The sequence below is a fragment of the Saimiri boliviensis genome, chromosome 2 (assembly GCF_048565385.1).
Source record: "Saimiri boliviensis isolate mSaiBol1 chromosome 2, mSaiBol1.pri, whole genome shotgun sequence".
NCBI classification, from domain to species: Eukaryota; Metazoa; Chordata; class Mammalia; order Primates; family Cebidae; genus Saimiri; species Saimiri boliviensis.
Genome location: NC_133450.1, coordinates 144,578,626 through 144,601,916, shown reverse-complemented (window position 1 = coordinate 144,601,916; position 23,291 = coordinate 144,578,626). Strand labels below are relative to the sequence as shown.

General features: G+C 54.1%; 1 protein-coding gene across 3 annotated transcripts in view; it reads left to right on the top strand.

Annotated features, from left to right (window-relative positions):
• The window catches only part of NCS1 (neuronal calcium sensor 1), a 66,229-nt gene that overhangs the window by 35,118 nt on the left and 7,820 nt on the right, over positions 1–23,291 (top strand). For all 3 annotated transcript variants that reach the window (XM_074394620.1, XM_039461470.2, XM_074394619.1), the window contains exons 3-7: positions 10,799–10,937; positions 13,496–13,574; positions 15,970–16,058; positions 16,396–16,473; positions 20,140–20,260. In XM_074394620.1, the coding sequence (XP_074250721.1) occupies positions 10,799–10,937; positions 13,496–13,574; positions 15,970–16,058; positions 16,396–16,473; positions 20,140–20,238 (484 nt within the window). In that variant the 3' untranslated portion in view covers positions 20,239–20,260. The remainder of the gene's footprint in view (positions 1–10,798; positions 10,938–13,495; positions 13,575–15,969; positions 16,059–16,395; positions 16,474–20,139; positions 20,261–23,291) is intronic.

Here is a 23,291-nt window from a genome sequence, read left to right as displayed (position 1 = left end):
GTGGTGCCGCCGTCTCAGCCTCGCTGGGCTGCTGCTTCCGTATGCTGGCTCTGCTGTGCTGGCTCCACACGGCCTCTGCTAGAGCTTTGGAAAATGGAACCAGCCCTTTGTGACTTCCCACTGCACTCAGCATAAAGCCTTAGTGCCTTGCCTGGCCTGCAGGGCTCCCTGAGCTCTCTGACCCCACCGTTTTCCCTGGGGCACTGTGCACTGCCACGCTTGCTGTCCCTCACCCGTGTAGAGCTCATCCTGCCTCAGAGCCTCCGTCCCTGCTGTTCCCTTTGCTGTTCCTGCCGCCTCCAGTTTCGGCATGGCTGGTTTGCTCTCGATAGCCACACCTCCGCCCCAAGTCAGCTGCTCAGAGAAGGTTCCGTCTGCCCTGCACAGTCCAGGATCATGTGGGTTTGTGCTGACATTTAGCAGCTGCTATACAGGGTCTAAAGTGATTCTGCGATTTGTTCTGGGCCACAAAGTCAGTAGAAGTAGAGCCTGGACTAGACCTCATGCTCCAGTGCTGGTCGGGTCCCAAGTCCCCCAGGAGAGCGCAGACCAGGGCACAGCAATGGGAGGCCCGGGCCAAGCCGGCTGGGCACGCTCACCCTGCACCAGGCTCCGAACTGGGCGTCCCATGGTGCCAGCTCCTTGGTGCCTCCCAGGTCTGAGCTGCTGATGCAGTTGTCCATGTCTGGCAGAGGGAGGAAGCTGGAGGCTTGGAGAGGCAGAGCCAGCCTCGGTGTCCAGTGCGAGCTTCCGGGTCTGCAGGAGCCCAGCACTTCCTGCTCCCCCATCCCTTGTTCTCTTGATTATCTCAGTTCCTGCTCCTCGAGTCTGATTCGCCCTCATAGGCGATCAGGAACCACAATGAAGGCTGCTAAGAGATGGCATGTCCCAGGCCCAGAGAGGTGATTGTGAGCTCTGTAATCACCTGGAAAGTGTTGAGGATGTCATCCTGGTTGGAGACAGCAGGGCAACATACCGTCATCGGGCCACAGTCCATGATGGGAAAATGTGGGCAGAGAAGCAAGATGGGATGGCTTCAGGCTGAGGCTGCACGTGGGTGTGACGTGTGGGGTCCTCTGGTGGATTATGTGTCCTATTTTCCAAATTTTCGGCAACTTTTTTTTTTTTTTGAGACAGAGTCTTGCTCTGTCACCCAGGCTGGAGAGCAGTGGTGTGATCTCGGGTCACTGCAACCTCTGCCTCCTGGATTCAAGCAATTCTCCTGCCTCAACCTCCTAAGTACCTGGGATTACAGGTGTGCACCACCATGCCCAGCTAATTTTTTTATTATTATTATTTTTAGTAGAGATAGTTTTACCATGTTGGCCAGGCTGGTCTTGAACTCCTGACCTCAAGAAATCTGCCCACCTCGGCCTCCCAAAGTGCTGGGATTACAGGCATGAGCCACCATGCCTGACTGCAATGGCTTTTACTCCTTTTATAATAGCCAAACATCCCAGCAATATGATGGCAAAAGTAGTGAGTGGAAGCTGGAGGAATGCTGTACTCATGCCACAGGGCCAGCTGTTGATTCTGGGCTGCCCCATGCAGAGTGGGTATGGAGATAGCCCCTCAGTGACATACATGGGGCTTTCCTGTGGGCAGGCACTGTGCTGATGGAATGGCGCTGGGCCGAGAATCTGAGGAGCAGCCCCATTTTACAGATGAAGAAACTGAGGCTCAGAAGGGTGGAGACCCTGGCCCAGGTCATACAGCTCTGTGTGTGTGTGTGGAATCTGGGGCCAACTTGCTCTGCCTCCGTGGTCCTGAATAATGGGGCTCAGACCTGCCAGCTTCTTGCTTTCTTGCTCTGGGAACCCCATAAAACCGGAGGCTATGGGGGGTGGGGAAGAGAAAGGAAGAGGAGTCATCTCGTGGCTGTTTGGGACCCTCTTCCAGGTCTCCCGGGAGTGCTGGGAGGGGCGTGCCACTGGCAGGAGTTGTTTGAAGAGATGATGGGAGAATAATTTGCAGAGGCTGCTGCGTCGCCCGTCCCTGCTGCGCCTGGCTGATGGCACTTGGGGGGTCATGCTTCATGATTTATCCGTCTAGCGATCTCTGTCCCACCTTTTGCACTGCAAAGAGCAGCTGCCGCAATATCGTCCGCGTGGCAGGAGATGCGGGGTGGCCTCTCAGCAGGAGCTGAGAGTAGCGATTTCAGGGAAGTCCTAGAGGACTGGGGCTTTGGGAAACTGAGGCCCGGAAGTCCAGGGGCTTGGTCAGGCCCTCAGAGAACTAGAGGCCAAACTGGAGTTGGACCCACATGTCCCGGGAGCATTTAGTCATTCGTTCTTTTGTTCACTGATTTATCAGTGCATCTTTACTGAGCACCTAGTCTGTGCCAGGCCAGTGCCGGTTGCTGGGGGGGGGCATCAGGGACTGAGGGAGGTCAGGTGCTTGGAGTCTCCTGGTGGACAAGGGCATTCACCCAGCCTGGCCCTGTGGGGGAAGAGAAGGTGGGAGGCTTGGGGAGGACCCCCAGCGCTGGAGTGGGAAGTGTTTCGCAGGTGGCAGTCAGGTTGCAGGATCTTAATGAAATATCAGATTTCTTTTCTCCCTTTCCCTTTTAAAGGAGCACGAGAATGCCGTTGTTGAATCTAGGATTTTCTTTCTTATGTCTACCCTGTCTTGATGAGCTGCTTCCGGTGGCTGGGGACCACAGGCTCGTTTCGTCACAGCCTGGGCCTGCCTCTGAGGCCTGGTCATGGCTCTCCTTCAATCCCCAGAGGGGTCTCTGGCCCCCAAAGAGTTAAGAGCCTGTTCATGAACAAGGCTGGGTGAGGTGTGGCTTCTGCATAAACATCTCGGGCTGAATTCCTGGGTGGGAGGGATAGTGAGGGATCTTGGTGCCCATGTACTGGGAGACTGGGTATCAGGAAGGACTTCCTGGCCGGGCGCGGTGGCTCATGTCTGTCATCCCAGCACTTTGGGAGGCCAAGGCGGGTGGATCACGAGGTCAGGAGTTTGGGACCAGCCTGGTCAACATGGTGAAACCCCATCTCTACTAAAAATATAAAACTTAACTGGGCGTGGCGGTGGGCAGCTTGTAGCCCCAGGTACTCAGGAGGCCGAGGCAGGAGAATGGCTTGAACCCGGGAAGCAGAGGTTGTAGTGAGCTGAGATCTTGCCCCTGCATTGCAGCCTGGGCCGTGTAGTGAGACCCAGTCTTGAAGAAAAAAAAAGGGGGGGGAAGGACTTCCTGTGGGGCTAGAGTGGGGGCTTGGGAGGGTGTGGTGGGACCTTCTTCCTGGCACAGTTCATGGGACGAGGTAACGGGGTGTGGGCTGTGCCTGGCAGCAGGCTCTGGCGTTGGGGGAAGTCATAGGCCAGGGCTTGGGACGTGGCCAGTGCTCAGAATATCGCGTGGTGTTAACGGTCTCAGCTCATTTGTCCAGGCACACTCAGGGCCTGGGAGGAAGGTGTGAGGTTGGCTCCCACCTCACAGATGAGGAAACCGAGGCTCCAAGGAGAACCGTCACCTGCCCCGGGTCACACACAGGTCAAGAGTGGGGCAGGATCAAGCCAGGCCTGAAGGCTGAGGCCTTCTTTTTCAATTTCTTAAACTTAAAAATACACACACACACACACACACACACACACACACACACACATACACATATATGTAACCGCTTTTTCCTTTTCTTTTCTTTTTTTTTTTTTTTGAGGTAGGGGCTGGCTTTGTTGTCCAGGCTGGAGTGTAGTGGTATGATCATAGCTCACTGCAACCTTGAACTTACGGGCTGAAGGGCTCCTCCTCCCTCAGCCGCCCAAGCAGCTAGGAGGACAAGCACAACCCACTGAGCCCGGTTCCACTCATGTTTTTTGTTTATTTTTTTGTAGAGAGATGGGGTCTTGCTGTGTTGCCCAGACTGATCTCGAACTCCTGGGCTCAAGTAATCCTCCTGCCTCGGCCTCCCAAAGTGCTGGGATTCCAGGCATGAGCCACCCGCCTGACCTCCTGTTTCATGTTAGAGTTCCTGCACGCTTAATGCTGCCAGTGAAAATGATCACGGAGATTCACTGTTGCAATGATAATAACCGCAGGGACCCCTCGGCCACTCCTTTCTCCTGCACACATGAAGCACTTGTCTGAAGTGGGGGCCTGCATGGTGGACCCCCAGAGCCATCCTGTGGAGCCTGGAGATGCTGGGGCTGGACCCCAAAATCCTGCCCTGAACACATGACCATGCTGAGCACCTTGAGTCACCCGTCTGCAGGAAGACTTAGGATAACGGGTTACTCCTGGCACCATCTCTACTCCCTCCCCTAGCCTGGCCTGAGCCAGCAAGGATGCTGGGACTCCTGTCCCTTCCACTGTGGGTCTGGAGTCAAGCAGAAGATGTGGAGGAGAACAGGCCCACGGAAGATTTTTGGCCTCCACTGGGCTGTCAGAGAGGTGGGCAGGGCCAGGAGAGGCGGCCCCCTCTCCCCTTCCCGGTACCAAGCACAGAGGTGGCTCCCATTCTGGAGTCTGGGCTCTGGTCCTGGCCACCTCGTTGGATAGCTGTACGACTCTGACATTAGCTGAGCAGCTACTATGTACCAGGCACAGGAGTGGGCAGTGCAGGTTTGGAGGTGAACTAGAAGATAGTATTCCTTCCTCGATGGCACATATGGGGCACTGGCCTGTCACTACACATGTCACTCAAATCATTCCCGAGGCACAGCTGCTCAAGTGGCCACCGAGACCCAGCCCGGGGATGGGGTGCTGGGAGTGTGTCCTGGAGCGTGACCCAGCCTGGGTGGTCAGAGGGGCTTCTCTCAAGGAGACGCTCTTCCTTCTGAGAAGGAGGTGGCGAGCGGAGTCAGGCAGGTGAGGAGGAAGGGGAAGAGCAGGCCCCGCAGAAGACATCTGCACGGAGGCCCTGCGCTGGGAGGGCCTTCACCTCCAGAAACCTCAGTTTCTCCTTTGGTAAAGTGGGCGGGATTGGCCTCGCCTCCTGGATGTTGGGGGGATTGGGTGGAATCATGCCTGGAAAGCACCCCGCCCTGTGCCTAGCTCTCAGTGGGTCTCCTGAATAGCTGTTAGAATCAGATGCTTATGGCGGATCCCCAGAGCTTGTGGGGGTCCCCAGAGACCATCTGGTTCAGCGGTTGTCAACCTGAATGCTTCTGCCCCCGAAGGGATATTTGGCAGTATCTGGAGACACTCGGGGTTGGCCTCACTTGGGGAGGGGGATCTGTGTGGTAGAGGCTGGGGACGATGCTGAATGTCTACCGTGCACAGGACCGGTGGAGCAGGACCCTGATCTAGCATGAGCCACTAACTTTACTCACGGGGAAACCAAGGGCCATTGTGGGGAAAGGGTCTGCTCAGGGTCCTTCCCCAGCACGACAGGTTTGGGCCAGGCCTAGAGCACAGGCCCGTGTCCCAGAGCAGGTCTGGCGGCAGCATGTCTGCAGTTGAGAGGGAGGGACTGGTGGGAGGGGAGGGAGGAGGCCCGGGCCTGTGGGAACCTGACCTGGGACCAGGAGTGGGGATGGAGTCACATCTCTGAGGCATCCTGGGCACAAGATTCTTGGGCATGGTCTTCATCATTCAGCCAGCAGCTCACTCGGGTGCCCACTGCAGGAGGGGGTGTGCGGCTGCTTTGGGGCGTCCTGACTCAGATAGCCAGTGGCAGATGGGTGGCACATGGGTGGCACGTCAGGCTGGGACCATGGTGTGAAATCCCAGCCTTGGAGCTGCAGTGATTTGTGGGGTGGTAGAGGCCTGGGGGTGGCTGGGGTGTCTGGGAAGTTTCAGACCCCCCCACCCCGTCTCTCTGCTCCGTTTGAGGCAGGCTCCCTCCTCCACCTTCTGATGAACAGGGAGTTACGTAATGTTTGGGTAGCAGTCGCTTTACCCATGCGCTTACACGGGGGCGGTGCAGCCTGGCTTGCCGGAGGGGCGGGGGAGGCAGGGAGCCTGGGAGGCAGGAGCCTGCGTCTGCACCGCAGTTTCTGCTGGTGACTTGCTATGTGACTTTCGGCCTGTCTCTCTCCCTCTCTAGGCCGGTCTCTATACACAGAGGGTGGAAGCACATCACTGTTTTTCTTTTCTTTTCGAGATGGAGTCTCACTCACTTCATCACCCAGGCTGGAGTTCGGTGGCATGATCTTGGCTCCCTGCAACCTCCGTCTCCTGAGTTCAAGTGATTCTCCTGCCTCAGCCTCCTAAGTAGCTGGGATTATAGACATACACCACCAGGCCCAGCTAATTTTGGTATATTTAGTAGAGACGGGGTTTCGCCATGTTGGCCAGGCTGGTCTGGAACTCCTGACCTCAGGTGATCCCCCTGCCTCTGTCTCCCAAAGTGCTGGAATTACAGGCATGAGCCACTGTGCCTGGCCACGCATCCCTGGTTTTCTTACTGTGCCCACAGAGCTCTTAGGTCCTAGCTGGGGTCTCGGGGGGGATCCCTGTTCCACGGGGCTCAGAAAGAAGGAGTCAGACACGTGGGCTCTTGCTCCCTCCGCCCCTGCCTGGCAATTTGTGTGTTTATTCATTTAGCTTACCGGACAAACATGCACCAGGCCCACGTTACACGCCAGGCCTCATGCGGGTCATCAGGGCACAGGGGTGTCGGGAGCCTGCATTCCAGTTGGGACTGGCCTGGAGGCGCATATGGTGTAGCGTGGTCCACTCTGCTGGGATGGATAAGCGGGCAGGGGAGCAGAGGAAGCCCTGAGGCTTCAGACCGGCTGGGCCTACTTCCTGAAAAAAGCAACATCAGCTTGGTGCAGTGGCTCATGCCTGCATTTAATCCCTGCATGTAATCCCAGCATTTTGGGAGGCCAAAACAGGTGGATCACGAGGTCAGGAGTTTGAGATCATCCTGGCCAACATGGTGAAACCTTGTCTCTACTAAAAATACAAAAATTAGTTGGGTGTGGTGGCAGGCACCTGTAATCCCAGCTTCTTGGGAGGCTGAGGCGAGAGATTCACTTGAGTGAGCCCAGGAGGTGGAGGTTGCAGTGAGCCGAGATTGCGCCACTGTACTCCAGCCTGGCGACAGAGCAAGACTCCATCTCAAAAAAAAAAAAAAAAAAAAAAAAAAAAGTCAGGAAAGCTTCATTCAGGACTCTTGCAATAGGTGTCAGGACTATCACAACCCCGGAGAGAGGGGCTCAACCCTGAATGCGAGGAAAAGTGAGGCTTTACCACCAGCGAACAGGGTGAGGGCTCAGTGCCTGGAAACGAGCAAGAGAGGCCTCCAGGGCAGGGCATTCCTGCTGAACCGACCGGGCAGGCTGATGCGGGGGCAGGACAAGGACTCACCGAGGAGCTTGATCAGATATCGTGGTGTAGGGATTCTGGCTACAGCTGGGCCGGGCAGGCCGAAGACCTGGGGCAGGGGCCAGGGGACAGATTGAGGCCAAGTGAGAAGAGGGCTCAGAGGAGCCTATCCGAAGTCTGGGTGTGGGGTATGCGGTCTCTGGCAGAAGGAAGCTGCAACAGCAGGCTCGGCACCCCCTCATGGCCATTGCTTCCAGGGGGGCTTCTTGGAGCCCTGCTAATGGCACGGAAGGGGGCTGGGGCCCCACAGTGATAAACTCTGCAGTGGTAATCGGATAGGCCCCCAGAGGCTCCCCACCCAGGCTGGCTTTCCTCCACACAGCCCCTCGCTGCCCACCTTCCACAGTCGCACGCTACTCAGACTGCACAGCCTCTCTCTCCTTAGAGTGGCCCCTGTGAGCCATCTGCAGGGACGCCTTTGGATGCCTTTTGTTTTGTCTTTATTGTGTTTAATAACCTTTTAGAATCACTCAAGTAGCCCGGACCTATTGTGGATAAGTTAGAAGGTTTGCAGGAAGAAGTAACCACCTGGCATCCAGGGAGGTCTGGGGACAGCTGGGTGTGTCCCCACACGGGTCATTACGCCCTGGTGCCAGGCATGTTTCCCCCGCTGCCCAGGGGCCCATCCTGGCTTGGGGTTCTGGGGTCATGGGCCAGGCTGAAACAGAAGAAACTGGAAGGAAGCAGGGAAAAGGCAGCTTTAAGGGCTGGGAGTGGGGGTGGCTGTGTCCCTTCCTCCTGCTGTGGGAAGGGACTTGAGATCCACAGTGGCATGATCTTGGCTCAGTGCAACCTCTGCCTCCCAGGTTCAAGTGACTCTCCTGCCTCAGCCTCCTGAGTAGCTGGGATTACAGACATGCACCACCAGGGCTGGCTACTTTTTGTATATTTAGTAGAGACGGGGTTCAACCTGTTGGCCAGGCTGGTCTTGAACTCCTGACCTCAAATGATCCGCCCACCTCGGACTCCCACAGTGTGTGATGACAGGCGTGAGCCTCTGCGCCCGGCCTCACACCTGTGGTTTTCTGACTCTGTCCTGCTTTACTTCCTTCTTGCTTGGCTGATCCAAGCAGGGGCTCAGAACAGATCTCAGTGCTGAGCAGAGGCCAGTAGGCCCCGAAAGTCCCGCCAGGCTGCAGGGATTCTGGGTGGGCCTGCGGTCATCACCTGCACAGGAGGGACAGATGCTGGGGTCGCAGGCTGGCAGGCAGGGCAGAGGACAGAAGTGGGGCCGGCTCCGAGTCTCACCAGTTGCTGTGGGTGAATCTCCTGACCTCTTCGTGCCTCAGCATCTGCATCTGTGAAATGGGATGGTTGGGCCAGCCGCCGTGGGTGTGCAGGGCGAGTTGAGGGGGAACCACCCAGTCTCACAGTGCCCGGGATGGGGCTGCTGTCATGGGTTGCTACAAAGGCCAGTGATTCCTGAGCCGGGACCTACCTCCTTGGGCCTCTAGCACCCTTCAAGGTGTTCTGGGGTAGGGACGGGAAAAGGTGCAGAGGGCTGGCCTATTCACGACCTGCTTGCTGTGGGCACTGCTGGGATGGTCTTGTGCCCGCTGTGGTCTGATTAAAGAATAACTCCTCTCCCTCCCACATCCCACCCTGTCTTCTCTGCCCTCCCCCATCCTCCTCCCCCACTCAACCGCCCTCACCCCGGCAGCAGCAGCCACAGTACTGGCTGGAGGCTGGGTGCCTGAGTTTCGCCATTCAGGCCGCAGAATGTTCAAGGGTCCCACCCCTGGGTGCCCCGCATGTCCCTTCAGGTCCTCGTGTGCCCAGGGTCCATTCCAGTCCCTCAGATTCCTCTTTACTGGGGAGGGGGATGGTGGCTTTTCCACGTGCGCCCTCTCTGGATGGGCCCTAATCACAGCGCCACATGCCATTTCCTGCGCGGTCATCCCAGAACTGGCTCTGATGTTGGAGGGAAGGGTGGAGGCTTTGCGTGAGTCACATTGAAGGGGGATCGGGGGGGCGGTGTGAAAGTCGGCGGGTGATCTGGTTTCTTGCGCATTGGCCTCTTCAGCATTCACCTCTGATCCCCACCTCCTCTGTAGCCTGGGCTTCGAGGACTTGCAAATGTCTTCCTCTCTCTGAGCCTGTTTTCACATCTTTAAAATGAGCTTCTTCAACCTGGCACCATGGCTCATGCCTATAATCCCAGCATTTTGGGAGGCTGAGGCAGGCAGATCACCTGAGGTCAGGGGTTTGGGACCAGCCTGGCCAACATGGCGAAACCCCATCTCTACTAAAAATACAAAAATTAGCTGGATGTGGTGGCACATGCCTGTAATCCCTGCTAATCAGAAGGCTGAGGCAGGAGAATCGCTTGAACTCAGGAGGTGGAGGTTGCAGTGAGCCGAGATCGTACCATTGCTCTTCATCTTGGGCAACAGAGAGAGACTCCGTCTCAAAAAAAAAAACAAACAAAGCTTCCTGACAGTACCTCTTCATAGGGCTGTTAGGAGCATTCTGGGAGAAAAAGGTGTGCAGAGTTCCCAGTTGGGTCTGGCCCTGCAAAGGTAATAGCTGGTGTTGGTGACAGCTGACTGCTTTCTCTGGCTTCCCGTTGTGGAAGGAATCGTCGTCTGAGGAGTGTGCGACCCCCTGCGGTGGGGTGGGAGGGACGGTTCCACAGCACACAGGAGCCAGCTTGTGAACTGGTTCAGAGCAACACATATTTAAGTTCACAGTTCTAAAGTTCACACTATTGGCCCTTTTTTGTGCCGAGCCCTGTGGTTACATGCACCATGTCCCTCATACCAACAAGGTGGGTGTGAGAACCATCCCTTTTTATAGATGAGGAAACAAGTGAGGGCATTTGCTTGAGGTTGCACAGCTAGTGACTGGCAGAGATTTGGCCTGGGATTGGGGGTACAAAGCCATCCCACCGTCCTCCACCTGGGGATCTGGAGGATCTCGTGCTGGGCACCAGGACTACAGGGCAGACAAATCCGGTCGGAACAGCCAGGGTCCCTCCATGCTGTTTACCCAGTTCCCTGGGAACAGAGGCTGAGGGGCGGGGTGTGGGCATGTGGGAGGGGCCAGCTGCCGGCTCCATATGGTGGTCTACCCACCAGTACCCAGCAGCAGCCTGCTCGGCTGTGATGCCAGGAGGGGCTCAGCGGAGAAGGCAGGGAGGTGGGAGGGTCTTGCGCAGGCATGCGGCTTCTGGGAGGCCATTCATGTGACTCTTAGCCCCCATGGGTGGAGCACAGGGCTGGGTGGCCACATGCTCACTCTGTGTGCAGTATCTGGGTTAATTCCTATGTCCGCTCTTAACCCCCTCATACAGACGAGGCTCAGAGAGGTGAAGTCTGTATCCAAGGTCACACCATAGTGAGAGGCAGAGGTGGGACTGTGCCCGTGCCTGTCAAGTCTGGGTCTGTGCCCACAGCACGATGTGGCACCATCTCTTTGAACAAGGAGCCACAGCTTTCCTGGGCCCTGGGCGGGCGATATTGGTGGGTGGGTGATGTTGGCATCTCTTTTACCCTCTCTGGCCTGGTCTGCTGCCTCCAGGTACAAAGGCTTCATCAAGGATTGCCCCAGTGGGCAGCTGGATGCAGCAGGCTTCCAGAAGATCTACAAGCAGTTCTTCCCGTTCGGAGACCCCACCAAGTTTGCCACGTTTGTTTTTAACGTCTTTGATGAAAACAAGGTGAGCTGGGGATGGATGGGGCCCGAGGCAGTCCGGAGCCTCTTCCTTCCCGCGGCAGCTGGCTCAGCTCCCGTGGGCACCTGCAGCGCCTCCACACCCACGCTATCCTGCTGATGTTCCCTCTGGAGAAGAAACACACACAAGGGCATGCTGGCACACACATATACACAGTTGCACATAAATGCATGCACACGTACACATGCAGATACACACATGATAAACACAGATGCATTCAAATGCATGCACACATGTGTGCACACATATGTACACCCACTCATGCACACTGTCATGCACATCTAAGCTCTCACACAGAGGTGTATGTGCACATACACTCAAATACCATGCACGCACGCAGCACACATACAGGGAGATGCATATGAACACACATGTATACTCATACAGTGCACACAGACACATCTATGTCCATACAGTGCACACACATGAACACATATCTATGCTAATACAGTGCACACATGAACACACATGTACACTCATACACTGCACACGAACACACATCTGCTCATACAGTACACACACATGAACACACATGTATACTCAAACAGTGCACACGAACACATCTGTGCTCATAATGCACACACATGAACACACATGTATACTCATACACTGCACACACATCTGTACTCATACACTGCACACACATCTGTGCTCATACAGTGCACACATGAACACGCATGTATACTCATACACTGCACACGAACACACATCACTCATACACTGCACACGAACACACATCTGTGCTCATACAGTGCACACACATGAACACACATGTATACTCATACAGTGCACACACATGGACACACATGTATACTCATACAGTGCAAACACATCTATGCTCATACAGTACACACATGAACACACATGTATACTCATACAGTACTCACAAACATACATCTATGCTCATACAGTGCACACACATGAACATGCATCTATGCTTATGCAGTACACACACGAATACAAATGTATACTCATACAGTGCACACGAACACATCTATGCTCATACGGTGCACACACATGAACACATGTATACTCATACAGTGCACAGAAACACATCTATGCTCATACAGTGCACACACATGAACACATGTATAGTCATACACACATGAACACATGTATAGTCATACAGTTCACAGATAGTCATACACACATGAACACATGTATAGTCATACAGTTCACAGAAACGCACACATATGCATAATGCATGGATTTGCAGGTGCACACACATGTACACACAGACACACATATATACCTGCACATGTATACCATGTACACACATGCATGTATACACTTATATATATATGCATGTACACTCTGACATTTCTCTTACAAGCATGAATGCAAATGCCTCCAGTGATAACAAGATTAATAGTAATAGCTAATTTTTACTGAACATTTATTATGCATAAGCTCTTCACATCGATTTTTTTCTGAGACAGAGTCTCGCTCTGTCACCCAGGCTGGAGTACAGTGGCTCAGTCTTAACTCACTGCAACCTCTGCCTCCCGAGTTCAAGTGATTTCCCCTGCTTCAGCCTCCCAAGTAGCTGGGATTACAGGCACCTTCCACCAGGCCTGGCTAATTTTTGTATTTGTAGTAGAGATGGGGTTTCACCGTGTTGCCCAGGTTGGTCTCGAACTCCTGACCTCAGATGATCCACCTGCCTTGGTTTCCCAAAGTACTGGGATTACAGGTGTGAGTCACCACGCCCGACCATACATGGATTATTTTTAATGAGGCCTTACAAGCACCTGGGAGCTGGGTACTTTAATGCCCATATTGCAGGTCAGGAAACTGAGGCTCTGGGAATCATAAGCTATAGGATCTTTTGTTCCTGGCTTTTTCCACTGAGCGTCGCATTTTCAGGACTCACCATGTGATAGCTCGTGTTCCCTTCGGGCAGTGGCGGCACCGACTGCTGTTGGGTTTTCTGCGATGACCCCGGTTCTGTCCCGCAGTAGCATTTGAGGGTGGATTGACTGTCACTTGTCCCTGTACCCCCTGCTGCTGGCACCGAGAAGGTTTCTATTCTGTCACACCCCCACCTTCTCCCAGGTTCCCCCAGGTTGGGAGTAACCCTCCTGACCCTGGGGAGGGCTCTTCCCTTCTTTGGCCTCAGTTTCTTATTTGCAAATAACAGGTGGAATTCAACAGCCTGCAGTGGCCCTCCCTCTGCAAAAGCCTGTGAGCCCACAGCTCCAGGCCGAGGAGTTTCCAGGTGCCATTGCTGAGAGGGACGCAGGCGCTGGTGCTTCTGGCACCTTCTTCCATCAGGAGTGGAGTCGGCCTCTCTGTTCAGTTTCAGCCCCTCTTCCAGTCCCTCCCTCCCGGCCCCTCCCACTCCTAACCCCCACCCAGTCCCCCAGCCTCTGCTCCTGGCCCTCTCCTTGCCCCCCATCCCTTCGAGCCTGCCCTCTCCACCTGAGTGTTCATTGGCCACAGTGTCTGGAGCCTGCGACTGCCCCTTGCCCGCCTCCGGGGTTCAGCCTGACCAGGTGGCCTGGCCGGCACTGACGGAGGCCATCCCCTCTCTCTCCTGTCAGGACGGGCGGATCGAGTTCTCTGAGTTTATCCAGGCGCTGTCGGTGACCTCGAGGGGGACCCTGGATGAGAAGCTGCGGTGTAAGTCCAGCTCCTTTGGCCCTGTAGGGCAGCAGCTGGCGGGCCCAGGCAAGAGGGAGGCAGCCCTAGGCCCTCACCAGGCAGGGGCACTAGACGCTCACCGCAGTGACCACAGATGGTGTCTGTCCACCATCCCAGCTGTGTCTGTCCACAGAGGGCAGGCCTGGGCCCTGGGCAGGTAGCCCTCACACGGCCAAGTTACTAGGCCAGGCCAGCTGTCCTGGGTTCAGAGAGTAGCACAGACATCGGCGCTTCCAGGTCAGAGGGTTTCCTGGAGGTGGCCGGCAGCAGGAAGGAGGCTCGCTGAGGCAGGTGGGCAGGGAGGGCTGCGGGCAGAGGCTGGCAGGAGCCTTGGCTACACTCGGGCAGGTGCAGACCTGGGCAGCGGGAGAGGCTGTGGGGACCCAAGACCCAAGTTCAGTGCCGGACCCCCCTCTTTCATAGCCATTGCTTTGATTCCGGCTTTCACTCCTTCACTTACTCACTTGTTCATTCAGCAAATGACGACTGCAGGCAGCCGGGTGTTGGTACCAGGGACCCACTGGGGGATAAGACAGATAGGTGCTGCTCTCGCAGCTGGCACTCTAGTGTGGCAGCAGGATGTACAAAAACCTCCGGAAGCTGCAGGCGAGGAGGAGAGGGAGTCGTGAGCAGGAGGGGACCTGCCCGGTAGGCGCTGGGCTGGGGTCAGGGGAGCTGGGGTCGGGTGCAGGGGCTCCAGGCAGGGGGCCCGCATGTGCGAGGCCCATGGAGGGAGGCTGTTCAGGCCCCTGGCGGCATTAGCAGGAATGCAGGGAGCGTGAAGGGTGGGGAAGATGGAAACCCTGTGGCCAGAGCTCCCTGCTCGGGAAGACTTTCACACTCCATTCTGCCGGCAGCCAGAAGACCCTGCAGTTTCTATTGATTGATTGATTGATTGATTGAGATGGAGTCTCACTCTGTTGCCCAGGCTGGATGCAGTGGCATGATCTTGGCTTACCACGACCCCCACCCCCCGGGTTCAAGTGATTCTCCTGCCTCAGCCTCCCGAGTATCTGGGACTACAGGCACATGCCACCACTCCCAGCTAATTTTTGTATTTTTAATAGAGACAGGGTTTCACTATGTTGGCCAGACTGGTCTTGAACTCCTGACCTCGTGATCCACCTGCCTTGGCCTCCCAAAGTATTGGGATTATAGATGTGAGACACTGTGCCTGGCCTTTTTTTTTTTTTTTTTTTTTTAAGGAATAAAAGAGAATTTTATTTATGCAAAAGCTCCTCCTCGAGATGCACTATTTATTATCTAATGTTGACGTCAGGGACACAGCATAACTGTGGGAGCCAAGTGCACCATGGGGAGGAGGCAGGGGCTGGAGTGAGGGAGGGAGGAGGGTGGCGGGTGGACTCCTCTGGGCCACACCCCGGGCCCCTGGCTTCCCACTCACTCGACTCCAGCCTCTGAGGCCTTAGCCCTAGCAGCCCAATGCCTCTTCCCTTTATTTTATTTATTCTTTTAGAGACAGAGTCTTGCTTTGTCACCCAGGCTGGAGTACAGTGGTGTGATCTTGGCTCACTACAACCTCTGCCTCCCGAATTCAAGTGATTCTCGTGCCTCAGCCTCCCAAGTAGCTGGGGTTACAGGTGCCCCCCACCATGCCTGGCTAATTTTTGTATTTTTAGTAGAGACGGGATTTCACCATGTTGGCCAGGCTGGTCTCGAACTCCTGACTTCAGGTGATACATCCATCTCGGCCTTCCAGAGTGCTGGGATTACAGGCGTGAGCCACTGTGCCTGGCCCCGTTATTTTTAATTAATTAATATATATGTATATGTGTATGTACGTGAATATATATATATATGTGTATGGAGAGAAAGAGAGAGAGAAGGAGAGAAAGCAAGAGAGAGGGTCTTGCTCTGTCACCCAGGCTAGAGTGCAGTGGCTTGATCTTGGCTTATCATAACCTTCACCTTTTCTGCTCAAGCCATCCTCCCACCTCAGCCTCGAAAGTAGCTGGAACTACAGGCACATGCTACCACGCCTGGCGAATTTTTGTATTTTTGTTGAGATGGGGTTTTGTCATGTTGCTCAGGCTGGTCTCGAACTCCTGAGCTCAAGCAATCCACCCGCCTCAGCCTCCCAAAGTGCTGGGATTACAGACGTGAGCCACCACGCCCAGCCTTATTTATTTTTAACCCTAGTTGCAATGGTGTGTGTGTGTGTGTGAGTGTGTGTGTGTGTGTGTGTGTGTGTGCCCGTCTGTCCCTATCTTGATGTAAATATTTGTTGACTTGATGAAGAATGGGCCATCCGGTCTCTAACTTCATGTTGGGGTACAGAGAGAAGGGGTGAGCTGAAGACCCCTCCCAGCCGCCCCAGCCCGGGGGTCACTCGGCGCTGGTTGCTTGCTTACAGGGGCCTTCAAGCTCTATGACTTGGACAACGATGGCTACATCACCAGGAATGAGATGCTGGACATTGTGGACGCCATTTACCAGATGGTGGTGAGAGGCCAGTTCCCGTGGGGTGGGGGGGTGGCAGGAGGGGCAAAGCCAGTGACTGAGAGGGTGACAGCACCTGCCCAGGGTGGGAGTGGGGGCCCCTGGTTGAGCTGTTCTGTTCTGTACATCTCTGCCTGGGCAGGCAGGCAGGCAGGCAGGGGCTGGCAGCGAGTGGGGCTGGGGTGTGGGATATTCTAGGGCAGAATGGCAGGGATGGGGCGGGGAAAGAAGAGGGAGGCGGTTCTCATCTGGAACCTGCCAGGTCTGGGGGGCAAATGTGTGGCCAAGAGCCCAAAGCCCAGGGTGCCAGGCCCCAGTCCCGCCTTGTCCGTCCCTGCAGGGGAACACCGTGGAGCTCCCCGAGGAGGAGAATACTCCAGAAAAGAGAGTGGACCGGATCTTTGCCATGATGGACAAGGTGAGGTGGAGCTGGGACTGGTCTCGGACCCGGGAGGCAAAGGGTCGGGGCAGGCATTGGGGTCCCTGGAGCCTGGGCCTGGCTCTGCTGCCATCGCCTATGGGGCTGGCTCACGGCAGGCGGCACGGCGTGGTGGCACATCCATGGTCAGCAGCCAGCCCCATCCAGTGTCACGAGCAGGCGTCCCCAAACTTTTTACACAGAGGGCCAGTTCACTGTCCCTCAGACCGTTGGAGGGCCGCCACATACTGTGCTCCTCTCACTGACCACCAATGGAAGAGGTGCCCCTTCCTGAAGTACGGCGGGGGGCCGGATAAATGGCCTCAGGGGGCCGCATGTGGCCCGCGGGCCGTAGTTTGGGGACGCCTGGTCCAGAGTCTTAAGTCAGTTTGCCCGGTGTGTTTTCTTTAATCAACCGAAGTCCTTAGGCTTTTATTGGTTTTGGTTTGCCACGGACTCCTTTGGCATTCTGGAGAAGCCTACGGACTTCTCAGAATAATGGCTTTCAGTGCATAAAATAAAATGCACAAGATCAAAAAGGAAGCTGATTATTTTAGAAAACAGCTGTCAGAGTATTTTTAAAAAAGAATCTGTGATGCAGTGCTCTGTGAGCTGCTCTTCTTAACGCATTAACTAAGATGTAGTGGTGGGGCCGGGCCGACAAGCCCTGAGATTGGGAGCTGTCCTATCTGCAACTGGGATGCTATGAAAATACCTGTGACCCCACTGTCGACAGATCAGGGGGACTGCAGGTCCTGTTGGGGACCATCATCTAGGTTCCTATAGAAGGAAAAGCCACATTTCAGTTAGAGATTAGTGAAAAGAAAGACTGATTTTTTTCCCCCGAGTTCACAGACCTGCTGACTTCTATCCACAGGCCCAAGGTTAAGAAACCCTTCTTTAAAGGGAACCATAGGCCAGGTGCCGTGGCTCACGCCTCTAATCCCAACACTTTGGGAGGCCAAGGCAGGTGGATCACCTGAAGTCAGGAGTTCGAGACCAGCCTGACCAACATGGTGAATACCTGTCTTTACTTAAAAAAAAAAAAAAAAAAAAAAAAAAAATTACCTGGGCGTGGTGGCACATACCTGTAATCCAGCTATTTGGGAGGCTGAGGCAGGAAAATTCCTTGAACCCAGGAGGCGGAGGTTGCAGTGAGCCAAGATCACACCACTGCACTCCCACCTGGGCCACAAGAGTGGGTCTCAAAAAAAAAAAAAAAAAAGGTGGGGGGCAGGCGTGGTGGCTCACGTCTGTAATCCCAGTACTTTGGGAGGCTGAGGTGGGTGGATCACAAGGTCAAGAGATCGAGACCATCCTGGCCAACATGGTGAAACCCCATCTCTACTAAAAAAATACAAAAATTAGCTGGGTGTGGTGGCGCGCACCTGTAGTCCCAGCTACCTGGGAGACTGAGGCATGAGAATTGCTTGAACCTGGGAGGCGGAGGTTGCAGTGAGCCGAGATTGCACCACTGCACTCCAACCTGGCACCTGGAGACAGATCAAGACTCTGTCTCAAAAAAAAAAAAAAAAAAGGAACCGTAGACACCGGGGCCCTCTTGAGGTTAGAAGGCGGGAGGAGTGTGACGATTGAAGCAGGTATGCTTATCATCTGGGGGATGAAATAATCTGTACAGCAAACCCCCACAACACGGGAATTACTTAAATAACAAACCTGCACGTGCATCCTTGAACCTAAAATAAAAGCCTAAAAAAAGGACTCCAAAAAAAAAAAAAAGGAATCCTTCTTTAAATCAAACTTTTTTTTTAAACTAAAATAACTTTTTAAATGGAAATTTGAAATAATGATGTTAAGGAAATCCAGCGTTACTAGCCTTCAGTAAAATAATATAAAATGACCAGTCACGGTGGCTCACACCTGTAACCCCAGCACTTTGGGAGGCTGAGGCGAGTGGATCACTTGAGCTCAAGAGTTCAAGACCAGCCTGGGCAACATGGCAAAACCCCGTCTCTATAAAAAATAAACAAATTAGCCGGGTATGGTGGTATGCACCTGTGGTCCCAGCTACTTGGGAGGCTGAGGTGGGAGGATTGCTGGAGCCTGGGAAGTCAAGGCTGCAGTGAGCCCCGATTGTGCCACTGTACTCCAGCCTGGGTGACAGTGAGATTCTGTCTCAAAAAAAAAAAAAAAAAAAAAAGTAAATACAAAATTAAAAGTATCAGGCCGGGCGCGGTGGCTCAAGCCTGTAATCCCAGCACTTTGGGAGGCCGAGGTGGGTGGATCACGAAGTCGAGAGATCGAGACCATCCTGGTCAACATGGTGAAACCCCGTCTCTACTAAAAATACAAAAAATTAGCTGGGCATGGTGGCGCGTGCCTGTAATCCCAGCTACTCAGGAGGCTGAGGCAGGAGAATTGCCTGAACCCAGGAGGTGGAGGTTGCGGTGAGCCGAGATTGCGCCATTGCACTCCAGCCTGGGTAACAAGAGCGAAACTCTGTCTCAAAAAAAAAATTAAAAATTAAAAATATCACAGAAATTTCTGTAACTCAGGGCTGCTTATTATATTCTGGCTGGAGACAGCTGTTTGCCCTAAAACCTTTGAGCCTGAGGCCTGTACTTTAATTAAAAAAGGGAGTTTAGCCCATGTTAGAGGGTTGGTAGAGACACGCTGGCCTCTTGGTAATGACCCGAAGGTTTATGGACGGAGTGTGGAGCCCGGAGTCAATGAGTTTCTCATGGTGTGCCTCCATGAGAGTCATGAGTTTCTCATGGTGTGGCTCTATGCCATGCGCTCCCTACCGCCCCGCTGTCTGCACCTCCCTCATTTTGGGAAACAGCACAGCCCCTGTAGTCACATGGACTGGGGTGTGAATCTGACTTCAGCATTTCCCGGCCCTGGGGCCTGGGTAGGTGACGGAGCCTCAGTTTCCTCACTGGTAGAATGGGGCAGAGAGCAGCACCTTCCTCTTGGGTTGGTCATGTGGGTTCTATGCGCTGAGGGTTGCTCCATGCTTAGCGTGGGTCGTGTGCATAGCAGGCAGTCCCTGAGCATGGCTGGGGTGTGCGTCAGGGCTGCCATCGGTGCGTGTCCCCTCTGGGTACCCGAGGTCACGAGGTGCTTTCTGTGGCCTTTTTCTTGTGGTCTCACGGGCTTCCTTGAGAGATGCTCCAGGGGAAGGGATTCTGGCCCAAACCATCCCCTCCCCAAGAGACTCACTGAAGTTCCTCTGTCTGAGCCGTGCCCAACCCCCTGCTGGGTCTCCCAGGGTCCGGTGTGGGTTGCTCCAGGGGCAGTTTAAATGCTTCCCAAGAGCGATCCCAGAGAACTGCATGAGACTCTCAGCCTTGTCCATTACGCACATTGATGGGGATTAATAGCAGTGACAATGACATGTTAGTTACGGGGCACTTCCAGTTGGTCAGGCACAGAGCTGTCACCCCAAAGCCCAGAGGAAGCCAGGTAATTACCCTCCATCCCCAGGGAAGAAACAGGCCCAGAGAGGTGGGCCACGGCCCAAGGCCACCCCATCGTGAGTGCCGAGGTCTGTCCGCTGCCAGTTGCTTGTAGGCCCTGAGCCACGTTGCCTCCTCCCTCCTGATCTAACCTTGGAAGGGCTTTTGGGACCGGCCCTGGGCTGGGCTTGTCCAGAGCCCTCTCCTGGGAGGCCCCGCACGCTTAGCCACCTCTCTCTGCTCTCAGAATGCCGACGGGAAGCTGACCCTGCAGGAGTTCCAGGAAGGGTCCAAGGCGGACCCGTCCATTGTGCAAGCGCTGTCCCTCTACGACGGGCTGGTATAGTCCCGGGCCAGGCCTGAGCGGGGTGAGTGTGCACTCGGGGCCTGGGGTGGGTCTGGGCTGGGTCCGAGGTAAAAATCCAGCACCGGGACACCTAGGGTTGGCAGGTAAGTACTTGGGTCTCTGGGGTTTGGGGGTCAGCCCAGTGGGGACATAGCTGGGAGGGGAGGCTGGAAGGGGCACTTTCAGATTGGTCAGAGCTCCTCTGTTTTGATCATTTTTTATAGACCCAGAATGGCCTGTGAGTTGGCTTGAACAGTTTTTCTGGGTTGGGTCGGGTGCGGTGGCTCATGCCTGTAATCCCAGCACTTTGTGAGGCCGAGGTCTGGAGTTCGTAACCAGCCTGGCCAACATAGTGAAACCCCCATTTCTACTAAAAATAGAAAAATTAGCTGGCCATGGTGGTGCGCACCCATGGTCCCAGCTGCTCAGGAGGCTGAGGCAGGAGAATCACTTGAACTCTGGAGGCGGAGGTTGCAGGGAGCTGATATTGTGCCACTGCTCTCCAGCCTGGGTGACAGAGCAAGACTCTAACTCAAAAAAAAAAAAAAAAAAAAAGAATTTTCCTGAGTGGAAGACACTTTGAAAATCAGTTCCCAACCAGGGCCAGGGGCCTGGGAGAGCAATCTCTCAACCCCTTTCTGAGCAACCGATCAAAGACCTAAGCTCCTGGCTGTCTGGATCAATAGCTCAGGGGTGTGTGTGTGTGTGTGTGTGTGTGCGCTGTCCAGTTGGATTTGTTGTAAGTGTAGAATGAGAGCATGCCCTGTGTGTGTGTGTGTGTGTGTGCGCGCGCTGTCCAGTTGGATTTGTCGTAAGTGTAGAATGATAGCATGCCCTGTGTGTGTGTGTTTGTGTGTGTGTGTGTGTGTGCGCTGTCCAGTTGGATTTGTCGTAAGTGTAGAATGATAGCATGCCCTGTGTGTGTGTTTTTGTGTGTGTGTGTGTGTGTTGTCCAGTTGGATTTGGATTTGTTGTAAGTGTAGGATGATAGCATGCCCGGTGTGTGTGTGTGTGTGTGTGTGTGTGTGTGTGTGTGCTGTCCAGTTGGATTTAAGTGTAGAATGATAGCATGCCCAGTGTGTGTGTGTGTGTGTGTGTGTGTGTGCGCTGTCCAGTTGGATTTGTCGTAAGTGTAGAATGATAGCATGCCCTGTGTGTGTGTGTGTGTGTGTGTGTGTGCGCTGTCCAGTTGTTGGATTTGTCGTAAGTGTAGAATGATAGCATGCCCTGTGTGTGTGTTTGTGTGTGTGTGTGTGTGTGTGTGCTGTCCAGTTGGATTTAAGTGTAGAATGATAGCATGCCCAGTGTGTGTGTGTGTGTGTGTGTGTGTGCGTGTGCGCGCGTGCGCGTGCTGTCCAGTTGGATTTGTTGTAAGTGTAGAATTACAGCATGCCCAGCAGAGGCTCCTGCTGCTGGTAGAGAGCAGTCTCCCTTCTTTCCCCCTCGTCCCCTCTCCCCTCTTTTCCTGCCTCTACTCTGTGGAGTGTCTGATGTTGCCTGGGGGGACTGGGCAGGAATAACGCCCAAGGTCTTGTCTAGCTATCAACGCGCTTGTCCGCGTCCTGGGGAGCCACTGGATGCCTGCTGTTGGTATATATGTCAGGGTGGAATTGCTGGGATGTAGGATGTGTGTAAATTTAGCTTTGGTAGTTACCAGTAAACAGTTTCCCAAAGAGGTTGTGCCATCTGCAATTCCACTAGTAGAGTATGGGGGTTCAAGTTGCTCCACATCCTCGCCAACACTGGGCATTTTCCATCTTTTTGAATTTTAGCCATTTTTGTGAGTATGGTGTGATAACTCCTCCTAAGTTGACCTCGCATTTCTCTGATGAGCAGTGACTTTGAGCGCCTTGTTGTTAAGTGTATCATCCATTTTAATGTGCTCATTTGTGACATGCTAGGTTAGTTATCCATTACCACACACAGTAGCTTAAGAATAAACATGAGGAATTTGGCACGGTTAAGCTGGGTGCCTCTGGCTCAAGGACTCTCAGGAGTACACAGTTCTCCTGTCAGTAGGGTTTGCCTGGGTCTATCCTGGATTTGGCAGTGTGAGTTCCATATTCTAGGAAACTCCTCAGTCCCGGGAAAATTGGGATATTCAGCCATTAGCCAGGGCTGTGGTCTCATCTGAAGGTTTGGCTGATGGCAGCCTGCTTCCAAGCTCACTCATGTGGTTTGGCAGCCTCGTTCCCTTGCCACGTAGACACCTGCGCTGGGCTGCCTCACAACATGGCTGCCGGTGTCCCTCAGAGCTTTCCAAGAGAGAGGGAGAGAAGGAGAGCCAGGATGAAAGCCACTGTCTTCCATTTTTTTTTTTTTCCAAGACAGAGCCTCACTCTGTTGCCCAGGCTGGAATGCAATGGCATGATCTCAGCTCACTGCAACCTCTGTCTCCCAGTTTCAACCAATTCTCCTGCCTCAGCCTCCTGCGTAGCTGGGACCACCTCCTGTGTAGCTGGGCTAATTTTTGTATTTTTAGTAGAGTCAGGGTTTCACCATGTTAGTCAGGCTGGTCTCTCGAACTCCTGACCTCATGAGCCACCCACTTCAGCCTCCCAAAGTGCTCCACTGTCTTTTTATAGCACAAGCTTGGAAGTAACATTCATCACTTTTTCTTTTTCTTTATTTCTTTTTTTTTTTCTGCGAACGGGTCTCACTCATCACCCAACCACTAGGTCATGGCTCATTGGAGCCTTGACCTCCCAGGCTCAAACAAGCCTCCCACCTCAGCCCTCAGCCTCCCAAGTAGCTGGGACTACAGGCATGTGCCACCATACCTGGCTAACCAAAAAAATTTTTTTTTGTAGTGTAGAGTCTCGCTAATGTTGTCCAGGCTGGTCTCAAACTCTTGACCTCAAGTGATCCTCCTACCTCGGCCTCCCAAAGTGCTGAGATTACAGTTGTGAGCCACTGTGCCCAGCTACAGATTGGTTTTTGAATGCTAAGTCACCTTGCATTCTTAGAATAAGCTCCACTTTGCCATGGTGTGTTCTCTTTTTCATGTATCATAAAATTTGATTTGTTGGTATTTTGTTTAGGAGGCCTACACT